The sequence below is a fragment of the Pseudomyrmex gracilis genome, unplaced genomic scaffold, assembly GCF_002006095.1.
Source record: "Pseudomyrmex gracilis isolate BER0280 unplaced genomic scaffold, ASM200609v1 scaffold_103, whole genome shotgun sequence".
NCBI lineage: Eukaryota > Metazoa > Arthropoda > Insecta > Hymenoptera > Formicidae > Pseudomyrmex > Pseudomyrmex gracilis.
This window is the reverse complement of record NW_018020687.1, coordinates 498,033-508,731: the sequence shown is the minus strand read 5'-3', so window position 1 is coordinate 508,731 and position 10,699 is coordinate 498,033. Positions and strand designations below refer to the sequence as shown.

General features: G+C 42.4%; 1 protein-coding gene across 1 annotated transcript in view; it reads right to left on the bottom strand.

Annotated features, from left to right (window-relative positions):
- The window catches only part of LOC109855959 (discoidin domain-containing receptor 2-like), a 138,559-nt gene that overhangs the window by 43,598 nt on the left and 84,262 nt on the right, over positions 1-10,699 (bottom strand). Inside the window, exons 5-6 of the mRNA XM_020430713.1 lie at positions 1,560-1,707; positions 605-906 (exon numbers count right to left, since the gene is read on the bottom strand). Of these exons, the coding sequence (XP_020286302.1) occupies positions 605-906; positions 1,560-1,707 (450 nt within the window). The remainder of the gene's footprint in view (positions 1-604; positions 907-1,559; positions 1,708-10,699) is intronic.

The following is a 10,699-nucleotide window of genomic DNA, read 5'->3' as shown; positions in this document are numbered from 1 at the left end:
GAGAGAGAGAGAGAGAGAGAAAAGCAGGGCGGAGACCGAGCGACTTGGTGGAGAAGGAGATGCATCTTGCCGACCAGATGCTGCGCGACGACTAAGGCGGATGGTGACGGTAAAAGGTGGAGAAGATCCACGGAAGAACCGTGGATGGCGGGCGTTGTTGATCGACGCTGCTTGCGCATTCCTGGCGAGGACTAAAGGAATAACGTCGCTAAAGCGAAGGTAAACGATTCCTCAGCGTCAACGAGTTCACTGAGAGAGGGGAAAGATCCTTGGCTGGAGAAGTAATTCGATATAGAAGAGGCGCGTGCTTCGTTCTGATCAACGTGGATTCTTCAGCCCTTCTATCTCTCTCTCTCTCTCTCTCTCTCTCTCTTGCGAGCGATTATCCGCGCAAAATCGTAGCTGACGGGCCCGAGAGATTAAACGTGTATTTAAAAGTAGATAAGTTTTTTCTTTTGGAGAACGAGAAAGGGATGTTTCTTCGTGTATTTGTTTTTTTTTCGTTTTCTTACACGTGTATCTTATCTTTTTAATAAGTCTAATGTACAAATATACAGAGATTTTAAATACACAGAAATATACGTCGTCTGTACGTTATACAAACCTGGACGTTTTTGGTGAACTCGTTGTTGCAGTAGATGTGGACGGCGGAGAACTCTCTGACTTTGTCGAACTCGAACTTAATCTCGACCGGCTGTCCGCGGCTATCGTTCCTCCAACCTACCCAGCCCTGGGCGCGATCGTTCTCGTAGTACATTTTGAAATTGTCAGGCCCCGTTCTACCGTCCGTCAGCTGACCCAGACCGCGGCGCAGCTCGCCATCCCAGTGTCCGTCGTAAGTCGCGTCGAAGAATTCCCATGTACCCCTTTTATCGCCCTGAGGCATTGAGTACGACACCACGCCGTCTACGGAAGCAAAAAAGTCAAGATACGATGTTGACCCTTCTATCGACGGCGCGATATCGTCGTCTATTTGTTGTGGGAGCGAGTTACACGACTCTTATACTCTTTTTACGGCGAATATATGTGTATACCGCACAAGAGAAAACTTTCACCAAGAAGAAAATAACAACAGTCAATGTGTAATTTTTTGATAAAAGACTTAAAATTTTTGTAAAAAACAAACACGATACGATAAGAAGTATCATAGTATTAATTACGTGCTACGTATAAAAAAAAAATCAAATTTTGAAATTATATAATTGTATTTTGAAATCAAGTAATGTTGAAATATAATATATAATTATATCTATCGTATATATTTTGAATAGGATGCTCTTCATATAAGTGAAGCCGCTTACACCGCTAGCGCGTAAACGTAATGGTCTAACATGCGTGCTAATGATTCACCGCGTTACCGGCAATATGAGAGTACGTAGACACACCTATTCGGCGCCCGTAGCTAATTCGATTCCCGTGGCGAAAACGGAATTATACGAGCAAGATTTTGAAAAGCAAATTTACTCTGGACGCGCCGGTATCAGGGTTAATGGACAGTCCGGCGGGGTGTACCGGTCCGCGGCAAGTTTCACGAAAATTGGCGAGTGCAAACAGCTTACCGCTCCAGTAACACCCGTAGAGCTCGACCCGCATGCAAACCGTCCGCCTGTGATAGCTGTAGGGCAGAAAACGGATCTTGCTCGCCCACAGAGGCGGCTCCAGCTCGTGCTTGGACTCCAAATACGTGTTCGTGTTACCCTGTATTACCTGAAAGCACAGAAGCGTCGGTTCAAGTACAGGACAATTTCAGTTTTCCGGTCCGGTACGACGTTTGAGCTTTACCAAGACCGGTCGGTGTGAGTCTCATTAGCTCTCTTTCGTAGCGGGCGTTACATTAACCTCTCGGACCACTCTGCGCATATTTGGGCACGTGCGGTCATTCCCGTTCTGTCTCGTTTTCTGTACCGAACATATCGAGCGATACAAGATGCGAGCAAGATGAGACAAAGAATAAAAAAACATCGGACACTTTTATACCAACACGATTTTTCCGAGATAGACACAAATGAAGTTTTAATATCTCTATATTTATATCCATCTCTTCTCGAAGCTGATGAAAATTTCATATTCACAATGTGATATCTTATGCATGCATAAAAGAAAAAAAGTTCAAATTGACAAACCGTCATCGCGATACTGATTCTCACGCTATTATATCTCACGATTTTGTTGGATTTAATGGATTTTTATGACGTTCTTTGCAAATCCACATACGAGACGTTCCTCTCGGGCGTATCAATCAGTCAACCTGGCAGGTAGCCGAAAAAGCATTCGGCGCCGTTACTTTATATCCCGTCGTTTGGAACGTCGTGATTGTCTGGCAGTGGTCGATGACATTTATATCGCTCGGACAATGCCTACGCTTCAGCAGCGCGAAATGCCGCTGTCCTCCCACCCTTGGACTTGGATATGTCCTGTCACAGAATGGACATCGCGTTCCACGAGGATCAGACGGGGGGCTAAGGACTAATTTCACCCTACATTCCACCACGTTAGGTCCGACGGAGAGACACAGCGCGAGAGAGAGAGAGAGAGAGAGAGAGAGAGAGAGAGAGAGACGGAGAGAAGAGAACGGCGAGAGATACAGAGAGAAACCAACACGAACGCAGGGAGAATTGAGGAGGGACAGGGCAGAGAGAAGGTTGATAGGGAGGAAGGGCGAGCGCGAGGGTTGAGTTAAACGTCCGCCGTCCGCATTCCCTGATTCCCCCCCGTCGAGGCGGCGTGTTGCCGTCGTTGACGACGTCTCTCTCTCTTCTCGAGCGTGCAGGGGCGACGGTGCAATATTGATTCCACGTTGTGGGTTTATGAATAAAATAAGCGGTTTATCCGACGGCGGTGTGTAGAGTGGTGTACGGTGTACAGAGGGTATACGGGGCGGTGTGGGCGGAGGCGGCACAGTCCCACGGGATCACGCGAAGTGGCGTTGCCCATGGTGAGTAGATAGCCAGGTACGTTTACGTACATAGGTAGGTATACGGCGGTGTGGCGCACACACAGACACAAATGTATACCGAGCTACATGGTACATATTATACAGAGTGTATCGGAAGTCGCGCACTTTCTCTCGTGTAATTACAGATCTCTTTCCAATAGGAAGCTCGAGAACGACTGTCTCGGACTTGACTTGACGGAGGGTTGATTATCGCATTATTTAAGATTGAAAATTAAACGACAGGAGAGAGTGCAAATAAAGATAACAAGAGATCGATTTTAAATCGAGTACGCTTTAACGGAGATCTCAATTTTACGCTTGATTGAACGCAAGAGGTTGACGCAAGATGTTTACGTTGAAACAACATTAAATATTAAAACAATTGCGATGAATAACAATTTCCTTGCGGATAAAATACAATATCGATTTTTAGCTTTTTTTTTTTTTTTTTCATTCAAGAAAAAAATATGTGAGATTTTTACGTACACACCGCGTATATCGATATACATGTGTTATACATGTGTTTTTCTTAAAGGCGTAAATGGCGCGTACCGTCGGTGTGCGCTCGCGGCTAAATCTGTATGAACATGTAAACGTGCGGTTTTGTTGTGTAGCGGACCGGCACGACACAATCGCGTGACATCGCGTTTTGCGGTAGACACGCATTCTGCGCACGTCTCATGGCCGAACATATGGTTCATGCCTTTAGCCACCTTCCACCACTTCTCTCTCCTCGGTATACCCATGCGCCGACCTCGACTACTATACTGCCGTCGACGTGTCGTGCTCTTCGCACGGAGACTCTAACGTGAAGGCGCACTAACCTGTATGTTCCTTCGGGACACCCTTACATATGTGTCGGGCTCGGCACACAATACCAGACAGGCTAAGCAGCTGTGACCTCCTTTCATCCTGCTTGCATATATCGATTCGAAACTTCACTTCCTATTTCCGGCCTGGCCCTTTGCAGTTCGCGATTGTTGCTTTCGAATCGTCGCTTCTACGACGGTTCTACAACTTTTTGAAGAACATTATTCGCCCAGCGAATTTCGAACCACTCATACAACCGGTTCTAAACAGTTTACGGTACACATATAGCGTACGTTCAATTACCGCCACCAAGACGTAAAAGCGTTTCATGGGTTTCCATCGGTACCCAACCCTTCCGAACGCTACCGCTCTCCAAACTCTCGCGCGATCGTTCTCTTTCTTTCTTCCTCTTTCTCTCTCTGTCTCTCTCTCTCTCTCTCTCTTTCTCTCTCTTCGCCTTCTAGAAACAGACACTTCGAAAGTACTCCCCAAGGCGCGCCCTTACCTCCTTACCAACGGATAGCTTACTGCACCCTAGGTGAAAAACCCTCCTGTCTCTTATTTGGGGGTCGATTCTTTCTCATTTCACGGCGACCAGGGACCCATTTTAGCTGCGCGTTTTGTTGCCGGTTTTCGCAGCGGCGTAGCATCGCGATCTTGCACCTCCGACATTTAACCGTTCTGCTCACTCTTTCGTGTAGTACAAGCACATATTTCTGAGATCGTTCGAAAGTAAAAGTCGCAATCACCACGCAAATAAATACGTGTTTCGATCGTTACGTAAATGTTTTGTCTGTTGGCATAACATATTGATATCCCGTCGGCTTTATTGATGTCACACATATAAATAAAAAATAAAACTAATTAATAAAGGAATATGAGATGAAATAATGTATATTATAAATATATTTCTTCCACGCGTGTTTCGGTAGCGATGTTTTCAGCCGTAAAATTACAACCGATGTGCGTCAAACTTGATTATGATACATAGAATATTATATAATACATATACAACACATCCAGTCAGTTTCAATTTATATTACACTATTAATTTGCATTAGATTGTTGATTCATGAACATTACCATTTTCACGATCTATTAATCATCTAATCATCATATGTAAATCGTCGAATTAAATGGTCTCCATTCTGGTTACATCTATCATAGTGTACTGTGTGTATGTATGTATATATATATATATATATATGATTCATGAACTATATATATAGCTATACGAATCGTTGAGTACAATGCTGATAAACGAGATAAGAGAGATCACACTGGATACGTACGTGACAGAAATGTTGTTTGGCGAGATAACGTGCGACCGAAATGGAATGTTCTTCAACCATCAAAATTAAGAAACGCCGACGGAATAGAAAATGAAAACAGCAAGCCATTTTTGCAGACGAATGACAACAGGACGACGTGGCCGAGCACGAGATGGGACACATCTGTCGGCTCTTATACGTCTATCGCGTAGCACTGGCGTTGCAAAATTATGCAGCTGGCACTTTCTCGAGACGAGAACACCGAGTGCACGGCGCCCGGTGGAAAGGGGTCGTGTACAATGTAAAAGAGTCAAGGAGATGCAGCGCACACCGGCCCGATGGAACTTTATCGTGACGGGTTCTTCAAATCGTAATAGCTGCATGCGCAGTTTACGGCGGAAGTGTATCTCGTAAATATGCATCTCCGATGACGTCACGATCGAAGCGCTATTTCGAGGATGCTAGATGTGGTTGTAAACTTTCTTTAAATTCAGATGGTTATATGTCAAAAGAGAGGAACGTTCGAGTCTTTCGTCGTAATCGTGACGTAAAAGTTAGCCATTTCAATTTTTTTTTTTTTTTTTTTTTTTCTACGTATCCCATAAATATATACTTTAATGCGCTTTGAAATAGTGCGGCAAAAAGAAGATTTCAAGTATATTCTCTTGAACTCGCGGCTCTATGCTCTATTCCAGCAACGGAGATATTCTTCATTTATGCGAAATCTCATATTTTCAATGCACTGGATGCAAATAACGTTTGTATCTAATCTGAATAAATTTCAAGTTTCCTCATATTTTATTCATTTTTTATATCTACTTTTTTATGATGCGCTATACTTTTTGTACTTAACTTCTCTCGTGAATCTTCGTTCCCTTTCTCTCTCTCTTTCTTTCTTTTTTTTTCCTCATTCACGTAACATGTAGATATTTCATTATCTCATTGAAATCAAAATTTTCAAGATAGATAGATATTACGATAATTTGGAAGTTTTGAGCAGCTTGAGAAGAAAAAATTTGATGAGCCAAGCTAAACGCGAGCCGCTGCTTCTTTCTCGTGCGCGATTTTGAAGTGTTCATAACTTATGACCGCGCTCGTTTTTTTGTCTGTCGAAGTGCCGTATAAAGCGAATTTATTGCGTCGACGCATGCATGTCGTGACGATATGCGGCTGCCTCCGCGAATATTTTCGTGCACTTCTCTTGAATAACGCTATTGGAATTTCGCTCGTCGATGATGGCTCGTCGATATTTTTAGAACGTTCTGCCTATTACCGAATATATTTCTGCTACTGTCCGTCAGCCTTTTATTTGCAGAAAATGTTCGCTTTATTCAAGCCACATTTGCGTTGTTTAAAGGAAACTGTTCAGTCATTCGATCAAACAGAGAAAAAAATTTTATATATATAAAAAACACTATTTTTGGTATTTTTGTTTCCTCACACATTTGTCATTGCGCTAACCGTATATCTTCTTTATTTTTAGCTTTCAAAGAGAAAGCCAACATAATCCGCAAGATATAAATTTTATGTATAGAAATCTCTGATTTATAAGCTTCTTTTAATCAGGATATATATGTATATGTGTATGTGTTTTTTTTTTTTACAAGAAATACTTTGCATAAAAGAGCTTCTTGTGAAAAACGAAAATCAAGATAAGAGGATACGTAAATATATAACGGACGACGTTTTAAATTACTTTGACCGCGACTGTGTGCAATCTCTTCTCTATCATGAAACGTCTGCTATATATATACACGCTCCTCTCGAAAATCCGCGTCGATCTTTATCCATTATTAAATCTGCCGGCTTTTGACGAGCAATAAAAGCGTAACACGTTAATGCGCGCCGTTATCGCGATTGCGAGTTATTACGCGATATCGCGTTCGCGGGACATATCGCAGTTGCCGAGTTGATCCGGCGCGTAGGCGTATCTCGTTTCGACGACGGGGTTTAGCTATCGCTCTCGCACACCGGGGCCCAGTTTAGCCCACTTACAATCGCAATTATACACGCTGCGTCGTCGGCGGGTGCGCAAGCGCGTGTCGTGACACCGGTGAATTATCCCGCGGATAGGGAACGCGTTTCGCTAATGTCTCCGACTTCCTGTGCGTGCGGCATTTACAACCAACGTCATATAGTGTCAGGCGATATCGCCCTGTGTTGTTTCCTTTATTTTTTCTTTTCTCCCATTCTCCACGCCCCCTCCCCGTCACAGCCACCCCGTCGCAGCTACCCTGTAGAAGCGGCGTGTGATTTACGCGGAACTAGGATCGGCCCGGGAATCAAGCCCGGCAAGCGCCCGGTTGCGTGTTTCGTCCGCGCACGCACGCATCCGTCTTCTCACGCACCCCGCGCTTGCACACTTCACTTATTCCGCCGACAATTATCGGATTTCCGAAATGAAATTCTCCCGCTCACGCCCGGGAAGACCCAAGCGAACGATCCGTCGGTTCGTCACCGGACGAGATAATGACGGATCAAGGGACTGAAATCTATTTGTCTGTCCACACGAACATTTACGTGATGATAACTATTACGAAAGTCATTATTCCGAGATCGCTCGTGCTCCGCAATTATACCTCTCTCAATTGAGATAATTGATGCTTTGTCGGTACGCGTGTAAATGTATTAGGTATATAATTACAGACAACGTGTTATTGTCTCGTCTTGTTCTTCGAAATGACAGACGGTTCTCACCCTTTCCACTCGCAAAACAATTAAATTTAAGTTTTTTGTTCTTTCGTCTTTCGAAAAAAATATTTTTCGAAAAAAAGAAAGACTATTACGTTTTTTTTTTTTTTTTTAGAAAACACTGCAATATGAAATACATCAGAGTTATTATGTTAAAATATACCACAGCACATTCAATAAAAAGTTCTTTCAAAATACTTTATGAACATTTGTTGTGAGAATCGATATTATACGTTTCATCGTGATATAGCCAACTAGAAAAAAAAAAAAAAAAAAAGCGTTATTCGTGTCGCCGGTACTCGCGTTACTGTATGAACTTCCGTGATTAAGTGTCGTTTTAAAATGTAACGCATAGAACACTCCGCGTTAAAATCTGTGGAAAAAGAGGGTGCCATGTCAGTTGCCGTGGGTCATTGTACTCTACCGAGGGCCGTGATTAAGAGCCGTTTCAAAACTGATGGCATATACCGATATGTCGCTTCTTTGAATGTTAAATGGGACCATTCTGATTAAGCATACTTTTTTTTACGAGCGTTGTTTCGAAAGATTTTTATCATTTTGCACGAGAGAGTGATATAACAAATCCGATATTTCGGTTTCTTTATATATACATGTATACACACCTTCTCGCGCGATATACCGCATTTCGGTGCTTTCAACACAATATCATCGAGAAATATACGCAATTCTCTTCGTTTCTAATTTAATTCCCCGTTTTTATATCTTTTTATTTCTCCGTATCAAAATAGTTTTATCGCGACTCTGTTACAGCGCTTCGGCATTTCGCGCGCGCCCGCGCGAGAATGTGCTTTTAACTTCTGACACCTATTAAAAGTAGTACGTCTCTTCTTAAACTGCTTACGTCGCAACTAAACAAGATAACGAGGTAAAAGATACAAAAAAAAGCGTTCGAAAGCGCGGAGCCATCCACCGCGGCGCTCATTAAAAACTACAGGCGGGAAAAATAAGTGGCACAGTTTCGATGTTTCCCAACGTAAGCACCCTCTCTTCCCGAGTACGCTGTTTGTGTCTTAAATACGGCGCGCATCTGCAAGCGTAATCGACGTAACATCGACGATAAACGCGTTTTATCAAACGTTTTATCAACATGAACGTGCTGTTTGCCGACTATTTTCAAGCAGTTTTCTTGATGGTCGACAAAAAAAGTCCGTGCTTCTTGCTTTTCATCGTGGTGGACAGGAAACAAAGCACAATAGTCGTGGACATGAAGTTGCGCTTAACAACATAAACTCGGTCACTTTGTAGATGTTCTTCCAGTTCGTAGAGCGTATGTCCAACGACACACAACGTGCAGTCCGCAGGGAGTAGAAGATATATCTATACACGTTGTCTTTTTTATACAGTATATACATAGACGTAGTGTCTTTCGTGTTTGTCTTGTCTCTCTTAGAAAATTGCTTCCTCGTCTTATTATATTGTAAATCAAAAATAATTGCTCGGTTTGCGTTTTGTATATATTTTTCTTAGCTATAAAAAAAAAAACAATTATATATAAATAGCGAAAAGTTTACTTAACGCGTGCTTGCTCGTCTGATAATATATAAAGCGAGTAGTCTGACAAACACGGCGCGAATACGCATCGTCTCTGTATTTAAAATATATTTCAACTATTTGCAATTGCGATCCCCGCAAACTATTTTAGACGGTGTTTGTTAACGATGTTTGCGGCTCGCCACGCGCGCGGACGGACTTTGACGCGCTGATTAAAAGTACACCAATGGCATGCGTAGAAAACATAAAAATGCGCAAATATAGTGCTGAAAGAATAATTAACGGTTTCAAGAAAAAGTTTAGCAGTGGCGCGAGTAGAACAGCATAGAGCCGAGAAAATTAATTACGGATGTTGTCGCAAAATTAAGATAAGCACGGCAGGCTTAAAAAACGCGCGCTCCCGCGCGCGTACACAACGTAGAAAAGATAATTATCTCATTAGAAACGATGCGTTTTGTAATACACACATTTACTTGGAAACATTTATAAAAAAAAAGAAAACGTTCTATTTATACTTTTTGTTATTATAGTTACAGTAGTGTGTCTCTCTTTATGCGTTTTCCTATAATTATTTTCCATTTGAATGAAGTTCACAACACATTTCTTCTATATTTAAAACAAAAAAAAAAAAAAAACTAATGACAAGAGAGAAATAATATGTAATGTTATTCACCTGAATCTCTCTACACCATTAAAAGTTGCATAATTATAATGAGAACGCATTTTTTTTCGAAATTTAAATTATTGCTACGAGCATCGACTATGTCCGGTTTTTCTTTGCATAAAAATAGAATTTTATTATTTTGAGAAATTTTTTTTTTTTTTTTTTTTTTACTACATTTTATGTAAATGTGTTAATTACGGGCGCTTTGATATAGAACGCGTGGCACTACAACGTTCGGAACCCGGAACTCGAGAAAATATTATCGTTTCGAGCTTCTCTCATGCAGGATGTACCATTTCCTGCAAGCTGCCGTCTGCGCAAGCTGCACTTGGGCGAATTTACTGCGCGTCGGGAGATTCCAAGAAAATCTATTTAATCTCCCGCTCGTCGATGGAGCACGGTCGATGGAGGCACGCCGCCGCGCTCGTGCTGCTGGTGTACGCTAATGAGAAGTGGGGTCAGTTTTTGACGTGGAGTATTTATTATTGAGACGAGCGCACTTGCTCCCGTTGCAGAAGGAGTTACGAGGTGTTTTCTCTTTCTTCGCGCGATAGCGTAGCGAGAGGATGAAAGACGGAAACGAGAGAGGAAGAAAGAGAGCAAGAGAAAGAACGAAAGATGAGTCGTGCCTCGGGCTTTAATTACCTCTGGCGGCCTTTTGAAGCTACGTACCTCCCCGTCTTTCGTTCTCCTTTTCTTGTGACAATTATTATTAGTTATTACGCGGTCTTGTTTGCGACATTTTACGCCAGTCTGCACGTGCGCGCGCAAATACGCAAAATATATTAACGTTTTCTCTCTCTCTGTTGTTGTTCA